The sequence below is a fragment of the Melospiza melodia genome, chromosome 16, assembly GCF_035770615.1.
Source record: "Melospiza melodia melodia isolate bMelMel2 chromosome 16, bMelMel2.pri, whole genome shotgun sequence".
Lineage (NCBI taxonomy): Eukaryota > Metazoa > Chordata > Aves > Passeriformes > Passerellidae > Melospiza > Melospiza melodia.
Genome location: NC_086209.1, coordinates 15,735,719 through 15,756,752, shown reverse-complemented (window position 1 = coordinate 15,756,752; position 21,034 = coordinate 15,735,719). Strand labels below are relative to the sequence as shown.

The following is a 21,034-nucleotide window of genomic DNA, read 5'->3' as shown; positions in this document are numbered from 1 at the left end:
TAGAGGAAGAAATTGTTGGCATGAATGGTGAGAGCACTGCGGGGTCTCATCATCCCGAGCTGGGAATTGTCCTCCTCCTGCTGCTCCATGGGGAAAACAGGAGGGCAAAGCCAGCCCTGGGCAGCTCCTGGGATGTGGAAACACTGCTGGGTTTGTGTGTGCAGAAATCCAGGGACATATGGGCAGCATCCCGTCCCTGTCTGCTCCAGCAGCAAACCAGGAGGAGTGTGAATAAACTCTTATCAACAACAGGAGGGAAATATTTATAGAAAAATGAAACAGAGGACGGAGGAAAGGGGTTCCAGTTGGAGGGTGGGCTTGGGAGGGAGTGGGGCTGCATCGTGGAGGGGTTTGCTGTTCCCATGCACCCAGACATGATGAAAATGAAATAAAAATGACATTAACCTGGGGATGTACAAGCACACAATGCCCATAAACATCCATGATCTGCATCCAGCTCTCCAGAGGACTTATTTTTACTTTTATTTTGGAATCCTAGGCAGAGTGAGCAGCCTTCGAGTGTATTTATTACGGTCTTGAGTTGCTTTCCATGGTAACTAATTGTGATTTCCGAGGCACAGGTTCTGCAATGGCACAGGATGAAATGGAGCTGAATATGGAGGCAGCTGAGAAGAAGAAAATCACTTGCTTATGAAATGGTCTTTAATGATGGGGGTTGATGGAGCAGAAAAAATGGGGGTGGCAGGCACTAGAACACAAAGCAGCTCTCTCAGCTTCATGTATTTCCTCAGATTTTGAATTCCTCAAGAAAACATCTGGTGAATATTTAAGGAAGGGAAACTCCCCTATATGTGCTGCCTTCTCACTTCCCCACTTCCCATTTTATTGAGGCAAACTCTTAAAAATCCAACTGTATTAAAAAACCAGTCTGGAAATGAAATTATTATAAAATGGTGTTTGCTGGTTAAAATAATGGGAGAGCTTTTACAAAAATTTACCCATTGCACAGTGAAAAAGGGGTGAAACAACCCTGTTTTGAGCAATGTTGGATAAAATTGAGGAAAAAAATGTTTCCATGGAGTGCAGGGGTCTCACTGCCCTTCCACACCCTGGGATGGGTCCGGTGCCCAAGGAAGAGGTGAGTGGAGCTGGGGAAAACACTGAGGACCATTTTGAGCCAACTGGGAATTTCCAAGCTCTCACATGGGGTCAAAACCTCTGGAATGTTCCTGCCCCGGCTCTGTAAGACTCTCAGAGTCCATGGGATTTAACAGCTATGACACCTCCCCACAGAAAGAGCAATATTGTCTTGTCCTCTTTAAAAACTCTGAATTAATGAGCAGCAGTGCAGAACCCAGCCCATGAAACAAACAAACAACAAAAAACCCCTAAAAATCCCAAACCCAGAAAATCCAAGTAAACAACCAGAAACGTAACTGTGATGAATGTGGTTATGTTGCTCAGTTAAAACCCACAGGTTTGTGGGAGTTTCTCCCACCCTGGCCCAACATCACCAGAAATCCTGGATAAATATGGGATCAGATTTGTGGGGATGTGCATGTAAAGTCCAATTGACCCAGCAGACAGTGAGGTTTTTATTATAGAGATGTAGGCACTTCAAATGTGAGTATCTGACACAAGCCTGGTGCTGAGGAGCACAGAGCCATTCCAAGGGATGGGAGATCACTGGGAACCCTTCTAGAACTTTCCCTGTGGGTCTGCCAGGCTGAATCTGAGCCTGTGCTGTATCCACCTGAAGAGCTGTAACCAAATTTTCATCTCTCTTGCAGTTACCACACTTCAGGTTGGCTTCCTGGAGAAACCTCCAGCTGGAGCAATGAAGGGATTACAGGAAACCAGAGGTTAAATAAAATGTTCTTTTAATGATCACCCCCCAAATACCCAAAGGCACCAGTCAACACCGTGGACTAATGACCTACAAATTGGTGGGATTCTTACACATTTGTAGCATTACAATATTTTTTTCCACAGCTTCAGATGGCACATTAAGAGGAATATTTCATCTGCAACAGCTTTGTCCTGAATGCCCTTCCATGTGATTATTTAATAGAAAAAGAATCAAACCAAAACTGAGCTCGCTGCCCTCCTTTCTCCAGGTATTTCTGCAGCTCATCTTAAATCCACACCTGAATAACTCCAAATTTATTTCCAATTTATCACTGTAACTCCTCTAACACCACCCAAATCCCCTCACAGATCCTCAGGCTCCAGGTAACACATGGAGAGGCAACACCTCCACTGAGCACAATTTGCATTTCTTTTATCCATTGCAAAAACCTCTGTAACGTGTCGAGTATAAAGCTCACAAAATACATTTTAAAGGAACTACCATAAAGTATTTGCTTCAAATAGACCTTTTACAACAAAACACAAAATTCAAAGGACATTTTTTTTAAGGAAAGCACTTGAAACTGTAACACTTAGGTCCTGACAACATTAGATTACTTTAAGCTGTAAACCCTAAGAAGTTTTGTGATTAAATAAAATCAGCATTACAATTTCCAGGCATTATAATCATTGAACAGATTGTAACAACAAGATATAATTATAATGCAAACATGAAGCTCAGGAGACTGGCACTGAGAAAACTCTCAATTCTTTGTAGATTTAGATCTGCACATGATAAAATCAGTAACAAATGGAGAAGAGGTTCCAATATTCCATCCTACACACTGATATCAGCGTTTTGCAATCAGCAGTCAATACATCATCCCCTTTTTAATATTATTTTACAGAATCATTATGACCTTGAACAAAAAAAAACCCTCCAGGTTAATTACTGCTGCCAGGTATCAATAGAACATCTGGAAGGAAATAATTCAAACCATCAGGTTTTGTTAATTGCCCCTGTAGGTGTAGATACATGAGATTTTATATATGTAAGGCTAAATAAATCACACACATATATATATATATATATATATATATACATATATACATATATATATGCTTACATATACAAAATCACAACCTCAACCTTCAGAACTGAACTACCTCTAGGTAAGAAATATAAGACCTTTTTCCATAAATTTAAAGGGTTTATTTATACCTGAGAGATTTTTGCATATTGATGTCTTTGTACCTTTGCCTGTAGGTGCTCCCCTAAGTTTTTCCTCTTTCCTGGGGTACAAAGCCCATTTCAGCCAGGGGGGTTCTTCCCACCAGCTCCAGGGACTTCGGCTGAGCCCTTCCCTACTTAACCTGGATCAACAGAGAGGTGACAGAATTCAATATATATCTAAATAAAGTTCTGCACAAGTGCACAGGCTGGCTTATACAAATCCACAGCGAGTTCACCACTCCTGATATTTCCACAATATCTGATTTTAAAAGTATTTTAGTGCTTTACCCAATGCATGTTTCTACTTGTTGGTTGGAGAACACCTTAGTGAAGAATTTTTCTGGGTTTTGGATCACTGGCCATGCAAGACACGCTGAAAATGCTCCTTCCTGCCTGACCTGTTCCCTGGTTCTTGGGGAGATCAACCCATTTTTCCAACCAGCAACCACGGACACCAGGAGTGGAGCAGTAATAAATCAATGTGGCAACACTACATTAAGGTCACAGGTCAGTGCAGATGGACTGAGACTTTCCAACAAATCTAGAGAGATCAGGAGCCCCCTTCCCCCTGAAATTTAAGGCATTTGGATGCCTGATTCCCACAGATTGCCCAGCCCAGCTCTCAGCTCCTCATCCCTGCAGATCCCAAGCAGTAGCAGGGACGTGACCCACGTAAGGCTCTGACAGAATTTCACAGTGCTATTTAACATGGCAAACACCAAACGAAATGGAAAGGTTCCCTTTGTCATCCTGACAGCTCAATTAAAACAGAAATTAAAGGAATCCACCATGTCTCACTCCATTTTGCTCCTGACAGGGGGAATTCCCTGGAAGTGCTTTCATGCAAACATGGTGCTACCATAGCTGATTACAGAGCAATTAGAATTGATGGTTTTATTAATTATAGTTTAACCAACAGAAACATCTTAGTGGAAGCGGAATAAAGTGTGCTTTCAGACACTAAATTATACATACCTGAAAAATCAGCAAAAGTAACAGTACTCTATTCATGAAAGACATCACAAAATTACTCAGATTCATCAGCAAAACCTTATTTTGTAGAAATACCAATTTTTTGCACTGTATTTTACAGAAAAAAAGTTGACTTTAGTGATTATGGTCTTTGAACAATTCTTTGTTCAAATGTACAGGAATATAATGGGGGAAAGGGAAGCTACATTTCACTGGCAATCAGACTTCACAGACCTTAGAAAATTTAGAAATGTTTGATTCAAAACAGCACATTTATAGACCACATTTCTCTGTAAAATAAATCAAACTCCTGTGCCCAAGTAGAAGAAATTCCCAAGGCCTGACACCTGTTGGAAATGGATGCAATGCAGCCACTGCTCTGGAGCAGGAGGAGATGAGGATGAACAGTGACAGGGACAACACAGCGACACACAAAGTCAATGTAAGAAACTCTACAGCTTGCATTTCCAGTTGGCTGTTCCCATTTTACACCTACACCCCTTCCAAACCTCCTTTTCCCACTAGTCCTTGTTCCATATTCGTTTTCCCAAGTTTGGTTTGGTTTTTAGATCCATCTGTCCCAAACCTGCTCATCCTGGAGAAACCCTCTGCCCATCACTGCTACAACCACTCTGCAACCCCAGGGTGTGTTTCCCTTTCCATGTTTCCCTTTCCATAATTTAGGAACTCTCTGGCACCATTTCCAGCATTTCATGGAGCAACCGGCACAGGGAGGCACTTATGTGACATGTTTAAAACTTATCTTTGGTAAACACTCACACACACAAAAATGTATAATTCATGTTTTGCTTCCTGATCGTAAATCCTTGTTTGCTACCGGTGGATGTGTGCAGGTATCTAAACACAGACAGGACTTTACCAGTACAAAATAGTTTTTCAAATGCCACTGCCAAGGATTTTTTTTAAATTCACCTAAAAATAGCGCCAGTCCTGGGCTTTTGGAGTTTTTTCCTGACTCTGTTTGTTGTGCATTAAAGCAGCTGTGATCAATAACAAATTAGTGATAGAAAGTGAGCCCATTCTGCTCAATTTTCACCTCCTTTCTCATCCTCTTGCCTTGGTTTTCAAAACCAATTTAATCAGAATAGTTGTACCTCTTACAGCTTTTGTTATCTGTGAGGCAGATCCTGGGCTCTGATGCTGCCTGACTTGAGCAGCCAAATCTTTCCCTGGGATCAGTGGAAATTTCAGATACACAAAATGCTGAGTCTGCTCTTGGCAGGGGCATTCCCTGCTCACCAGCACAAACCAGTTCTCTGGAGAGGGGAGTGACCCCGAGTCTCTGACTGACCTGAGGAACAATCAGCCAACCAAGAGATGACCCAGCAATGTGTGGTTTCAAAGGTGCTGCAAATAAAAGTTGCTGGAACTGCATGGATAAAACCAAGGGATGATTGACTTTGACATACCCAGAGCACTGTCCCTTCTAACATCAGGCATTTCTACAGAGAGGTATTTAATTGGCTTCAGTTTTCATTGACACCATTTACATTTTTCTTAAGAATTTTTTTTTTAGAACCCAGAACTTAGTGCATTTCATTTTTACAAAATTAGAATAATTTATATCCTTCTCTTTTCATTGCAAAAAAATACAGCCCAAACACACATCAAGGTATAAACACTTCACGAATGACAGACGCTTCACTTATTTCACCTGCTTAATGGTGAGTTAGACATTGACCAACCAAACAACTTTGGCAACTTGCACAAAAATATGTCCTTAACTCAAAAGTGCTGATAAAACTCGCTTTAATGAGGCCTTTATTAAGGAGAGAACTGGAAAGGGAGGAGTGGTGAGTGCTTGGAGGCTGGAGTGCTCCTACACCATCCCACTCTGTAGCTGTATGTGGAAGGGGTACGGCTGGTAGAACACAGGGGGTTGTCCATGGGCAATGTAGTAGCTGCTGAAGTTTCTGTCACTGATATAGGGAGCAGGCTGATAGTAGCACGTGACGTTGGCCGCGTTGGGGATGATGTTCTGTTCTCCGAGCACTTTTAAAGCCAGGATTGTGATCATGTTGAGGGTTTGTCTTCGCTCGTGCCCCATCAGGCAGACTGTGCTCTTGTTCACCACCCCACGCAGGGTCATCAAGTAGTCGTACTTGCTCTTCTCCTCCCCGATGAAGTGGTTGCGCAGGTAGGACTCGATTTTCCTCTGCTGCTCGGCAACGTCGGGAAAATCAATGAAGAACCTGGAGCACATGTAACGTTCCAGAGATTTAATTTCAGCCTCATCCGCCGGCTTAAAGTCACGCACCAGGAGGTTGCTGTACTTGAGGAGGCCGCCTCCCCGGATCTCCTCCGGGTTGCGGGTGGAGATCAGTTTGTATTTCAGGTGGTCCATGGCCTGGCTGAAGTCCCCGTACATGCTCTCGGCGATGACGGCGGGGTGGCAGTCCTGTGTCAGGGGCCGGTCTGAGGCTCTGTAGACGGCCAGGATGGAGTCCAGGATGATCTGGAAGGAGTCCACGCTGAACTCGAACTGCCGCCGCAGCGAGCTGACGAACTTCAGCTCCACGTTCTTGCCGCTGTTGTTGGACAGGGAGATGAGGCTCCAGCGGTCGTGGTCGGTGGAGACTTTGACCATCTTCTGCACGTAGGCATCTTTCATGGTCTGAGCTGTGATTTTTTGCTTGTTAACGCATTTTGGCAAGAAGTCCAATAGGCAATCGAGAACCGCTTCCTTTACCACCTGGAACTCGAGCTCACTGGGAAGTTCCACTCCAAAAATGATGTCCAGGTCCTTGTAACTGGTGCCATTGTGCTTCACCAGGATGTGACTGGCAGTGGAACCGTTCAGGCGGATGTCCCTGACATGGATCTGCTTCTCAATGAGCTGCTCCTTTACCATATGGATTATATCCTTAGGCTTTACCTCCAGGGTTGGAAAATTTCCTCTCCCATGAATAGGTATAGCCTCAGTCAAAACCTGATCCAGGATTTTAATCTGATCCCAGGTGAGATAACTGAATCTGTGGTCCAAGTCCTCAGTCATTGTGGTATTGGTTGGCTAAACAGAAAAAGAGGAATTAGAGACAAATGTTAGAACTTTCTGGAATACCAGAGAGGACATTTCACTTGGTTATACCAAACTTCCTCCCTCAGTGTAGTGACGGAACTGTTCATTTTAGAGACACAACCCCAGTTAATGGTCTGAGTCAACCACTGCACTTGTCACAGGCTTTTAATTGAATTTTAATGTACTCAGGTTTTAATCCTGCTGAGAAGCCATCACGTTATTGTATAACCCATGACTCAAAGTAAATGCAGCAAACCATATAGACCCAATTTAAAACTACTCAAAGGTTAATAACACGAAGTACTTGGTGGTTCTAATGGAACTCCAAATAAATTTCACCATGAAGAGATAAAATGAGCCAAGTGAGCAAATTTGTTCTTTCTGTCCTGCCTGGACATCTCCCTTGATCTTCAGTGACTTGAATACTTAAAAGTACTAAAAGACCAGGAAGTTCTTTTGTGAGAACCAAGAATGTTGCAACCTGCTCCCTGTTTATCCAGCCATATGCCTTGGATGAACTTTGGTCTCTGTGGATCATCTAAACACAGACATCCTTTAATATCACTTGTGGTTTAAGGACTGGATATCTGATAATTGTCAAGTTGTTTCCATAACGTTTCTGTGGAAAATATTTCCCTTCTAAGCCACCAGCCATGTTCTACATTAATGTACCAATGCTGCAGGTCGTGGTTTGCAGATCTGGTGAGAAAACCCCTTTCAGTCTTGTGGAAAAAGGACCTCAAGAAAGAAGCACCTATAGAATACACGGGATATAAAGCTCAGCTTTGGGAATTTCTCAGTTTAAAATGATATCTTGAATTCACAGCATCACGTTTAACAATGAGATGAGACACTCAGGTGGTGGCCAGGTGGCATCTGAAGGGTCTCAGTGAGGAACCAGCTGGGTGCAGGAAGTGCCTTTGGGAATCTGCCAGCACCCAGAACCTGCTTCTGAAACACCCCCGAGTGTTTCTGCAGCCAGATGGCTCAAACATATTCTTTCAGCCAAAGCTCAAGGATAAAAATAAAGTAAAATCCTACTAAGTAACAACACTACAGAAAAGTCCCCACTGTTGTTTCTCTAACCAGTGGTGGCTCCATATGTACGTTGTCATACATTCCCCTTCCCTCGCCTTCAGATTCCACATTCTGGAATATTTTAGTAATTTCAAGTAACTTGTGAGCTGCCAAATGGCTTGGGAATATGGCAGAGCTCTATTTCACATACTTCTGCTGGAATTTCAGCTCCCATTAAGCTGATCAGGAGCATATGTAATTCCAAGCACCTTCCTGGCCTCATGACAAAGAACGGGACTAACCAGATGTTTGAAGCTGAAGGAATGTTTTAAAAGTTGGCTAAAGCAGGACTGAAGTTGGGAATTTAACTGACAGTGTGAAGGTCTTGGAATCAGTCCCACAGGTCTGGCACAACCACGTAGCTCCTGGCATCATGTACATAGTGTATAATTCCACACCCATATCAGGTATGTTTTCAGGTGTATTCAGAAATATCCACATTTTTCCTGCAGGAGTTTAGAGGACACAACATTTGAACTGAAAAGGAGAGAAACTGCCCTTCGCAGCACTGCCAATTCTACATGCTAATGATTTCACCATTAAATATTCATAAGAATTCCATGGTTATTCCTTTAAAACTAGCTATGCATCCTTCAGAGCCTTTATGACAACTCAGTACAAGTCTATCCTAAAAACCAGCTTTTACAGAGAGCTACTGCTAATTCTGGAAGTGGGACAACCTTGGGTGGAGGCAGGTTGGAAGGAGAGGGTTTTGTTCAAATGTTTTTGCTGCCATGTTGTCACCTGAGTCATTCATACAATCACAGAATTAAGGTTGGAAAAGACTTCCAAGATCATCAAGTCCAGCTTTTTACATGCCAGATTGTGGTGGACCAGCCCAAATGATCCCCTAGCTAACTTAAAATTGTCAGAATTGCTGTCTAAGCAGTAATTTTTATTATGGCATTTGTTTGATATTGCAAAACTTTGACCTTTCTGAGGCTGATGATGTGACGTAAAAAAAAAAGGGAGCAGAGAAGGGAATGTTGAAATTCAACCCCCTTTTAGCAGAGGGACCCTCTTCAAACACTTGGAAAGTCAGAAGATGGGCATATCTCTAAATAAGCTTAGAAATCCTTCCTTTATTGCTACATGTTTTTAGGTATTTCAGATGTTATTGCAATATACTGAGGTTTGAAACTGAAAGGAGGAGGTAATGTCAGTAAATCTCTCTTTTGTGTTGAAGAGGCATCCCTCAAAATGTCATTTCTCTGAAGTGATTCCTGGAGAATCTGAGGAGGCTTTGGGAGCTCAATCTCACCATAAATGTTTTATGATAAATATTAAAGAATTCTGTGCTGAAATAACACCTTCAACTCTGACAAGTGAGAAAAATGTACTAGGAAAAAAACCCAGGAATTCAGTTTTCAAAAACATAATTAATTTGCAGGTAAGGCTAAATAAACATTATTATTAGTAATAGTATTTTTTATGATTTACTAATTTTCTACCAGTTTGCAAGCCCATACTTTAACCTTTCACTCTCCTAGAAGGATTTTATTTTGTTATTTTCTTCAATCTTCTCTGGCAAAAAGAACAATTTCCAGGCACTTTAATAGTCATTAGGAACCTGATTTCTCAAAGCAGGGGCAAATTTACTTACTGAGGCGCTCAGGTTAATGCCAGGAGTTATTATTAATGTAATTATCCTCTGTTACAATGCATCAGCAGCAACACTGAGGTTCTAATTAGTCAAAGTGTTGTGTAAAACCAGAGATCCCGGGATGAAGGGAAGGAAACTCCCTGCATGTGACCACAGCACCTGGATGAAGCCAAGCACAAGTGAGTACTGAGTTGCTTAATTAGAAAAGAGGCTGGAAAATCACTTTATTCCTTGGAAACTGCTGCTGTTTGCAACGGAGGATGATCAGTTTACATGGGAAGAGAGTGATAGGACAAGGGGATGGTTTTAAAAGGAAGGGAGGTTTAGATGAAATTAGAGAGAAATTCCTCCCTGTGAGGGTGCTGAGGACCTGGCACAGATTCCAGAGCAGCTGTGGCTGCCCCTGGATCCCTGGAAGTGCCCAAGGCCAGGCTGGACAGGGCTTGGAGCAGCCTGGGATAGTGGAAGTGGAACTGGAAGCAGATGATCTTTAAGGTCCCTTCCAACCAAGCCATGCTGGGATTCTGTGATCCCTGGATGCAGATCCCTCACTGGCACCCCCAATCCCAGCTCCCCTGCTGCCCTCTGCCAAAGAATTCCCTTTGTGAAACTCCCTCCACACAAATACCCCAAAGCATCTCAGGTGTTCCACATTCAGGGTTTTCTTGTCCTAAAGTCTGCATGTGGGCCAATGGGAGCTGCACAAACATCACCACCATGGCAATGAAATGCAAAAGAGGGTGTTTTTTCCACACTTCATCAATATTTTAATTTACTGAGATTCTCTCCTAGTGATTTTTCTGAAGTTTTTTTGCTTGTGGATTTTAAAATGTTACCATAAACTGCAATAGATCCTGAATCCCATCTGATTTAAGATCTCTGCCAGGAAAAAGGATGAAGAAAAGCAGTTTTCAAGGTGTTTTCTTTTACATACACTGGCTAGAGAAGCACAGAATAAGATGGATCAGACCCAGTCAAGTCTTGTGATATATCATTCTTATTATAAGGTTAAAAAAATATTTCTCTGACTCAACTTCCAACTTGTCCTTGAGTGGTCACCTTCACCTGCTAAAGCAGTCACAATGTGGAAAAATGTTTGGATACTGAAACATAATATTGTTAGATTTTATCATTTATTTTCCTATTGAAATTAAAGGCTCTAATTTTCTTTTTGGAGCGAGCAGCTCTGAGTTTGGGCTGACAATGATGCTAAAATGTTTCATTAACCACCTCTTAGCTCTCCACTGTGCATAAGCTTCATCAAAAAAAATCCAAGCAGATCTGGCTTTACATCTGAATGAAGCAAATCTGCCATGCTAATGACATCTTTCATGTTCCCCACAACTTTCATAGAAACAGATTCTTGCAGTCTAGAGAACAGTCTCATCAAATTTAGCTCATATTTTACTGATAAACTGTTTAGATTCTCTTTTTATATATTCCATAATGTTGATTCAATGTGTTTTCAAAGGGTTTGCCATGTGCTGGCATTTTGAGGCAGGATACAGCTGAAATAGGTTTTGTGCAGCTGTGGCAGCTCCATCCTCTTCCCTTGGCTTCTATCTGCTCCCATGTTTTTCTGTTTACAATAAAGGTTGGGAATTGAAGCGTATTTAAATGCTCCAATTTTTTTTACTTTGCACTTGAAATCAGCTGTGCAGGGACCTCTCAGAGATCACAGAACTCCAGAGTGAGGGAGGTTGGAAAAGCCCTCCAAGACCATTGAGTCCAACCAGTGCCCATCCCCACCTTGTTACCAGCCCAGAGCTCTGAGTGCCACCTCCTTGGACAATGGGGACTCCAAACCTCCCTGGGAATCCCCTGCCAAGGCCTGGCCACCCCTTCCACGAAGGAATTCCTGCTGCTGTCCAACCTGCGCCTCCCCTGGCATGCCTTGAGGCTGTTTCCCCTCATTCTGTCCCTCGTTCCCTGGGAGAAGAGGCTGAAAAAGAGATGTAGCAAAATATCTTGGCAGCTGCTGTGGTGGTCTTGTTTTGGAGGATCACTCCAGAACCACCCACAGAAATTCTGCCATTCCCCTCACCTCTGCACTGGTTTTCCTGTTTACACATTACACACATCACTATAAATGCCCATGATCTCTTGCTAAAGCTTTATTTTAATTCAGAGATCCATTTCTCTATTAAGCTGGACATTTGGAAGTGTTTTGCTCACTTACTTTAGAACTGCAGCTGGCATAAGTTCCAAAGGCAGGAATGTCAAATGTGGAGAGACTTCCAGTCGTAATTTAAACCCAGATGAGACAAGGAGAAGCAGTAAAACATCTGGGAAACCTAAATGGGGACATATTTAAACTGGTTTGACAGTGCTTTCCATGAGTTTTCCCTTCCATTACTGTTAATGCAGTGGTGAAGGCAGTGTTTATGTATCCTGTTATCAAGAGATAACGCATGAGTTGCCATCAGTTTTCAGTCCAGTTCCCATCGAGTTTCCCTGGGATAACAAATGATGGCTCAGCTCTCCCCTGGCAGATAAGGCTGCAAGGTGGGCAAAATGCAAAGCTGTGGGCTTGGGCTGTGCCACAGAATGGCACCTTCGAGGGCACAAAAAGTAAACACAGGATGAGACTTGATCCACAAAAACGTGTCCTGCTTTTCCCACCCAACAAAAGGAACTTGGATAATGGCTTTAAGGGAAAGAGGGCAGGGTTAGATGGGATATGGGGAAGAAATTCTTTCCTTTAAGGGTGGGCAGGCCCTGGCACAGAGAAGCTGTGGGTGCCCCCTGGATCCCTGGAAGTCTCCAAGACCAGTTGGACAGGGCTTGGAGCATCCCAGACGGGGATGTTTCCCTGCTCATGGAACAAGATGGGATGTAAGGTCCCTCCCAACCCAAACCATGCTGGGATTCTATTTCTACTGGAATATTACAGGATATTGGCTCGATGAGCTGGGAGTTCTCAGGAGGCACAAACTGAGGAGTTTAACTTGGGCACCCAGTATGAAATCATAATCCATATTCCGTCATGCTGGATATTTGGGGGTTTTTGGATGTCCCATTTTTCCATCATGACTCATGGTACACTCATTCTTAGCCAGATGGGGATCCCCTCACAGGGCAACATTTTCAAGGGCCTATTTATCATGACTTGATATCAGTTCCCACAACACATGAGGCTCCTTCTCACAGGGCCTCCAGTCCAAACCAACCAAACCCTTTAAAAACCATGAGGTCAGTACCTCAATTGCCATAAAACACTTCAATAATTTTTTAAAAATAGCTGCTATTTGCAATATTTAGTCTGTTCTGGGCTGTGGTCATCCCTGGAAAGTTCCTGCTTTAGGAAAAGCTTATTTGTACTACCAAAAACATATTTATGGACTGAATCCTGAATAACATTCCCAGCAAGAATGCAAAATCCCATGGACTCACCGTGGCAGGACGACTGGGAGCGTGTATTCCAGCAGAGTTAATAGGATGAGTCACTGAATCATTTGGTAGAAATATGAATTGTCATCTTGTCGCTGACAGAAACACAAAGCTCCCCGGGAGAGCTGCAGGAAATAAAACCCAACAAACAATCACATTCATTCGGAGATCAATGTTAACCACCGGTCACCTGCTGGACATAATAAATGATGCATTGCAGCCTGGCAGTCCTGCAGGGGTAACAACAGACTTTGAAGTGGGGAATGGTAAGGGAAAAGTAGTGGGAAAAGCACCAAAGGCTTTATAAAGACTCTGGGTTTCAGGTCATGCTTAATCCTCTGCAAGGATATTAACAAACCTGCCATTTTCCCTACAGGGTTTGAGTGGGAATTTAATATTATTAATAGACATGCAAATTAGCAGGGATGTAGTAGAGTCATATAAAATTTAGAATGAATAATAATTCAGAGCAGAATGAAGTATTATGAATTGTGTAGTGGCTTTCGATTCTTTCTATCAGAGTGTGCAGCTGACAGGAAGCTCTGCTTGTTGGTTCATTTAGAGTAAGCCCAGGGTCCTGTTGCTGGAATTTTCATGTCCATGCCATGTGCTGGAATGAAGTATTTCTGTAAATATTCACCTGCTATCATAAAGGCACTCCTTTATATTTGTTTCTCATTTCAAACATGTGCTGACAGTCAGTATTCTCAGGCAAGACCTCCCATTCCAGCACCCCATCCTGCCAAGCTCCCAACACCCACTCAAGTTCCCTGACTATCCCAAGCAGGACCTGTCCACTCTATGGTTTGCTATTCACAGAAATTTACTCCTTGTTGAGTTGTGTTCCACAATCAGCTTTTTTGCTCAAATCACACATGGTTCTTAGTAAAGATAATATTTAAAGTATGATTTAAGTGTAAATATCTACATAATCTGCTGGAAAAGCTGAAATTATAGCCCAAGGAGGTATGGACTGCATTATTCCTTTATTAGGAATAAAATGGATTTTTCCTCCCTGCTACAGCAGGCAGATTTTTATCCCTGAAAATGCCATTTTAGTGCTGCCAGAAGCACAGCACTTGCTTTGCTCACCCTGTGAGGACCTGTCTGTTGTGCCAGGGCCTGTCTGCAGCTTTCATTTGCTTTCCAACTCCTGATGGGCCACTAATTAGCTGAATGCATGTTCCTGACCTGCTCCCAAATCCGTGCACTGACGGCTCACGTTGGCAGCTCAATAAAGGGTTAAGTCTGGCAAGGGCTGAGCTCAGCTCTGAGCCTGGCAGTGAGCAGCCAGTCAGGCCTTGATGGCAAAGGAAGAGTTCTGGGCTGCTTAGATAAAAGGATCTCAGCATGTGGAGTCTGGAAAAGTCAGACAAATCAGTCACTTTGCAAAAAAAAAAAAAAAAATACAAACTTCTTTTTAATGCTGAAATATTGTTATTTCTTTCTGTGCAAGGATGGAAGGTTTAATGGATATATGATATCCACTAATGGATATATCACCCTGATAGAACAGATTAACACTGGAGCAGAATTTATGGCTTCCCCTGGTGATATTTAGGGGAAGAAGAGAGACCTTTATAGCACTTTTTTTTTTTGGTAGAAGAGGCATTATTATATAATATGTTCATAGAAGCAGCAGCTGAGATTGATGAGCTGCTTTGCCTACTGGGACATTATTCCCAACAGCTGCCTTTTATTGGCTCAGTCACCACAGGAAAAAGCATCATTTCCTTACTCTACGCTCAGGGTTCCCGGGATTTTTTTCAGCTGAAGGAAAAACAAAAATAAAAATGATGATGTCAACAATTACCCTGTGTTTTAAAGAGACCATTTCCCTGTTCCTGAACTGGGGATGTGAATTATGGCAACATGCACCAACACAGCCATTCCCAAGAATTTTCCCCTGGTGCCTAAGGAGCACAGGAGTATCCTGAGATGCAGCAGGGTCTGGGTGATGATGTGGGGCTCTGTGCCCTGGATTTCCCTCTGTGCCACAATTTCCCAGCTGGTCACTCCTTTGGGCGTCCCCACTCCCAGGTCTCACCCTCAGGAATATCCACCCTCAAACCTTCCAGGTGGATCTTAAATCTTTGATGGATGTGGAGCTGCTCAGCACCTCATGAGCTCTCCCAGGGCATTTCCAGGTGATGCCCCCTGAGCTGGCAGGAACAAGAGCCAAGGGTCCCAGAGATTCCTTCCTCCCCCTGTGTGCTGCAGCTTCCCCTGACTGCTCTGCTCAGCTCCTCAGACTAATCCCAAAATCTATTTACTCACTCGAGATCCCAGTGACTCAATCCAAAGCTCGCTTATCAGAAACTCTCATTATTATGACTAAACTGCAGCAAAAGCAGGCAAGGTAAAAATTGAAACAATCCTTCTCTTTCCATCTATTAACCATCTTCATAATCATCTCTCCTCTTCAAATGCCAGAGGAAGAGGGATGAGTGATGCCATGTGCCTCTGCAGCCCTAAAGCTGGGCTGCTTTCAGGGTAAAAAGGGCATTACAAAGTCAAGGCTCTCCTCAGGAACTCTCCAGAACCATCTTCCCCTCATCTACACCAAAGGACAACTATCAAATATCCCCATGGTCACTGAACCATGAGAGGATTCTCCTGGATCACCCTCCTGTCTGTTTTCAGAGGGCTCCAACCCAACCACATCCACGAAATGGATTTCTCTTTTTTGGCTGATCACAGCCCAAAACCCCTTGCTGGAAGCTGGATTTAGTTCCTCCAGTCCATGCAGAGTGGGGGTTCTCCTCCAAACCAGCACTGAGCCATTGGGGTGTGGAGGGTGGGTTTTGATTGCTCACCCAGAGTGGATCTGGAGTTTTCCCTGGGAGGAGCCCCAAAAATGAAAGAAATGCACCCTGAAGGCCTCTCTGCCTCACCCCTGCTCTGCTCGGCACAGGTTACAGAAGTGTTTCTGTTGAGCAATTATTCTGTTCCACTCCAGGAGTATTTTCATTTCATGGCAGGAGCTGTGAGCTCCAGGCCCAGGTTCAGGTTGATTTGTGAAGCAGTTTAGGATCCCTCCAAATAAAGGCTCTTCCCTATTGCTACAGTGAGGGGGGAGTTTAAATTCAATTGGGAAAACTTCTGTATCCTGGAGCAGGCTGGGCTGGCACCTCCACAGGACTGTGTCTCACAGGCTACTCAGAGATTACTGTGTCTTCCATTATTTAATTATGTTGCTATTTGTGTTTACAATGTTCATATAGAATTCATATTTTTATGAATTAATTTCCATACTTATATTAAAAAGTTACTCTCTGAATACAAAACACAGCAGTGGGATTTCATTTTAATGCCATTTTCCCAATTTTATGAGTTACACTGTAAAACTGGGGGAAAAGAAATGAATTATTCATTATCTTTAAAGTATTTGCTGCACAGGAGTTTATGTTTAATTTTGCATCAGTAACAGCCAAGATTTCCACAGAAAATAGTTTTTTGATAAGTGAACTGTTTTCTAGTTTGCAGTTGAAAAATCTGCAGAACTCTGGGCAAACTACAACAGGAAAAAGGATTCTGGCTGCAGCAGCAGAGCAGGGAACTGCTCCTCTTTTGTGGTGAAGGCAGCACGAAATCTCTGTTGACATTATTACTAAAAGGCAGAGAGGAGATAAAGTGATGATTAAACCCAAGAAAAAGGCCCAGGCCCTGCAGCACAGCTGTGCATTCGTGACTTTTCCATCACTATCAATAATTCATAATGACCATCATGCACCTGACGACACCAAGTTGGGGAGAAAGACTGAGGCAAGCTTTCACCAAATGTGCAAAAACATCCAACCTGACATCGGATGTCAGGGCAACAGGACCTGCTGGATAAGCAAAGATCCAGCAGAAAGGGTAATGGAGAAGAAAATCAGCTGACGTGGACATAAATCAACATCTGCTGTACCCGTTTGTGGCATTTTATGGAGGAAAACTCCCCTTTTGGTGGTACACGCTGAAAGAAAGTTTTTAGAGCTTCTAAAATAATTTTTTCTCGAAAAGAACTGAAATGGGAGCAATTCTGCAACACGAAGGAACCCCGCTCAGTATTATGCTCAAGTTTTGCAGCTGGATTCTCCTTTGCTGTACCACACTAACTCATCAGCATGGCCATAGGCAATGGCACACTGCTGATTCCCTGGGGCATCTTCAATTCTCTGCTGATGCTTTGAATAATTATTTTTGCGTGAAGATCATGGTGGCAAAGGCAAAAAGCCAGCCTGCAATTCCCAAAATATTTGTATTTTTTTAACGTTTGAATCCAAATGGCATAAATTCATGGAATCATTGAATGGTCTGGCTTGGGAGGGACCTTTAATCTCATCCAGTTCCATCTCCTGCCATGGGCAGGGACACCTTCCACCATCCCAGGGTGCTCCAAGCCCTGTCCAACGTGGCCTTGAGCACTTCCAGGGATCCAGGGGCAGCCACAGCTTCTCTGGGAACCTGTGCCAGGCCCTCAGCACCCTCACAGGGAAGAATTCCTCCCACATACTGAAGTGAAATCTGCCATCTTTCAGTTTGAAATTATTACTTCCCATCTCACCACTACAGCTCCTGATGAAGGATTGACTGAATAATAACTCAGTTCAGGAGGAATTGCTCTGGTGTAAATGGGAGAAGACTTGGCCTCATCTGTTCATGGCTGAGCATCTGAGTTCTGCAACGTAAACTCTGGGTTGGCTTCCACTCTCCATGGACCACCCCTCACTCCATGTTACCCATCCTTTGATGGTGAAATTTGGCTTGGAATTTGCCTCCAATCCTCTAACTGTTCATTGCCTTCCATCCATTAAAACCACTGGGTTAAACATAGACACATAAGAGATATATGACATGGAAGACATGTATATGACATGGGAGACATAACTACATATAAAATCCATTAAAAATGTCTATCCCCACATGCAGAGACCATCAAGGTACTGAGAACTCAACAAACACTGTCAACAACCTCAGGAGGACCCACCAAGGGCTTCACAACACCAATGAGAGAGGCAAAACAGAGCAAAAGGTAGCAAGATTCCCCCCTGCTGGGGCCAAGCACGGGTGGCCCAGCCCAAACCCCTCCTGCAGTCTGCTCACCAGAGCCCAGAACCACAAAACCACTCTGAATTAGGAGTGTTTTGAAACAGGGGAAGAATTTAATTCCTTCAAGCACTGTTAATTAATGAATTAATTTCCACTGCCAGCCTAAATGCTGCTTAATTGACTCTCCAAAATAACTCAGTCTCAATGTGATCTTTCAAGAAACTTGGTCTACATCTGTCTCCCTGATTTACGGTTGATTCATAAATTATGGGACTCTATTGTATCAGCAGTTACTCCTGAGCTTGAGCAGGAGCTCAAGCCCTGATCTTGCAGGGCAGGAATTTAGGGTCAGGCTTTTGCTCACAAGGGTCACTGTGTGTCTGTGTCACAGCTGAATCATCCCAGAGCACACAGCCCTGTGTGTCTGGTGCCTAATGAGGCAACAAAACTAAATTTACTGTAAAGTTATGCCTGGGATGCACAACTGGGCAGGGATGGTGTGCAAGCAGCACTGCCCTGAGGTCAGAGGTCCGCAGCACTGCAAATTAAAGGAATTATTGGTGCTCCCTTTGAACTGAGCTGTGGGAATGCCAGAGGGATAAGACACAAGGAATAGAAGGGATAATGCAGACAGCTATTCTCCCTCCACACAGCAAGCCCGTATTCCCAATTCCTGGATGCTGCAGGCACAGCACATGGAGGATCAAAGGGCACAGGATTGTTTTTAACATTTCTGAATGGGACAGACACATCACATCTGCCTCCAGAGCTTTAGGAGAAGTCAGGAGCAGGAAGCATGGGAGAGTCCCTGCTCTGGAGTCACTGTCATTTATTATTCATCCCTCGGCCTTTAGCGGAGAATTCGGCACATCCCCATTCATTCCCACCTGGCTGCTTTTCATGGGAGCCACGAACAGGCTGTTACTCTCAAGGCAGCACACGGAGCACAACGTGTGAGCCTGCAGAGCCCAGCCTCCTCTTTCCGAGGGAACAATTAATGCTATTACAGATTTGCAGCGGCTCAAAGATGTGTCAGAGATGCCTGTGGGAGAAGGCAGGGAGCACACGAGAGCGATTCCTGGCTGGGAAGACACACAATTCCAGCCCCGAGTTGCTGGAAAGCAGTTTTGCTTTGCATGCAGGCACTTCCGAATAGTTCAGGGCACAGAATCGCAGCTTGCTGTCACTGTCACTTCACTGTCACTGTCACCTCCAGGCTGTGACCTCCCCCAAAACACGGATGGTCCTTGCAGAATACACAGAAAAGGCCTCAGCTACCAGGGCTGTCATCATCTAAGCGGGATGACAGAGCTTCCAACAGCGAGTAAGGAATGCCACGCTGCTACTACCGCTACTACGAGCGTGCCGAGGCAGGGCTTGCCCAGCTCCAGGGAGCTTTTAGGGCTCATGCGAAGGAACGCCCGTAGTGGGACGGAGCTCACGTGCAGCCACACACACACACAGAGCCCCTCCGGCACCGCCGCGCCGCCCTTTCCACAAGTTCACCCCTAAAGTTTCTAAAGGAAAACGCCTTACGGAGAGAGAAGGAAAAGGCCCGAGCCGAGCCGAGCGCTCCGGGTTTCTCCAAGTTTTTTAACCGAGCCCAACCGCTCCCGCAACGGCCCCGCCCGGCCCAACCCCGCGGGCACCCGCGACCCGCCGGCCCTGCGGGCTGGGCGCTCTGGGGACACCCGCTCGCCATGCGGGGGACACCCGTGCACCGAGCGAGCGGCCCTGGGGGACATCCACTCACCGAGCGGCGGCGGGGACGCTCAGCTCCCGAGCGGCTGCGGGGGACTCTCAGTCACCGAGCGGCTGTGGGGACTGTCACGCAGCGAGCGGCTGGGCGGACACTCACCCGCCGTGCGGGGACACTCACCGTGCGGGCGGAGGGGACGCTCCGTGCGGGTGTACGGGACGCTCCCCGCGCGGCGCCCGCGCCGCTCCAGCCGGGGCCGCCGCTGTCCGCGGCCGCGCTGGTGCTGAAGGGGCCGCCCCGCCCCGCCCCGCGCCCGCCCCCGCCCGCCCCCGCGGAGCGCAGCGCCATGGCCGCCATGGCAACGCCGTGAGGGGGCCGCGCCCGCCGCCGCCCGGCACCCCCGGCAGTCCCGGTACCCCGGCACACCCCGTACCCCGGCACCCCCGGCAGTCCCGGTACCCCGGCAGTCCCGGTACCCCGGCACACCCGGTACCCCGGCACACCCGGCAGTCCCGGTACCCCGGCAGTCCCGGTACCCCGGCACACCCGGCACCCCGGCAGCACTGGCCTTCCCGGTACCCCGACAACACTGGCACACCCGGTACCCCCGGCATCCCCGGCACACGCGATACCCCTGGCAGCCCCGGCACACCCGGTACCCCCAGCAGCACTGTCACACCAGGCAGCACTGGCACACCCGGTACCCCTGGTACCCCCGGCACACCCGGTACCCCCGGCAGCACCGTCACACCCGGTACCCCGGTAGCACTGCCACACCCGGTGCCCCCTGCACACCCACAGGCTCGGAGGGTCCGCATGCCGGCACTGCAGTCGTGCTCGCTCTGCCCCAACGTGACATCGACCACCATCACCTTGTCCACCTTCCCTGCCACACACTGCAGGTGGAGGGCACAGAAACGTGGAACCGTGAAATCAAGCATAAAATCTGGGAATTTTTTTGGTTGGAAAAGCCCACTAAGGCCACCGAGGGACCTTAGCGCTGCCAAACCCAGGCAGTTTGTATGTTCTAACCCGTGTCCCCAAGTGCATGGTCAGTCCCCGTGACCCACATCTGCATGGCTGCTAAGTCCCTCCAGGGATGGGCACTGAGGTCCAGGAGCACTTGGACATCGCTCTCAGGAACAGGGTTGGATTGTTGGGATGCCTGTGCAGGGC

General features: G+C 45.5%; 1 protein-coding gene across 2 annotated transcripts; it reads right to left on the bottom strand.

The window, feature by feature from the left end:
- Positions 1-1,824: 1,824 nt before the first annotated feature.
- TENT5D (terminal nucleotidyltransferase 5D) lies at positions 1,825-13,251 on the bottom strand. 2 transcript variants are annotated; one of them, XM_063170795.1, is made up of 3 exons: positions 13,129-13,251; positions 11,915-12,029; positions 1,825-7,046 (listed from the first exon to the last, which is right to left on the bottom strand). In XM_063170795.1, exon 3 carries the CDS (start codon positions 7,029-7,031, stop codon positions 5,856-5,858), a length of 1,176 nt encoding a protein of 391 aa, XP_063026865.1. In that variant the 5' UTR covers positions 7,032-7,046; positions 11,915-12,029; positions 13,129-13,251; the 3' UTR covers positions 1,825-5,855. The 2 variants fall into 2 exon arrangements, with proteins under 2 accessions (XP_063026865.1, XP_063026866.1); XM_063170796.1 differs by lacking the exon at positions 11,915-12,029 and having other exon boundaries at positions 13,129-13,238.
- Between the last annotated feature and the right edge of the window lie 7,783 nt (positions 13,252-21,034).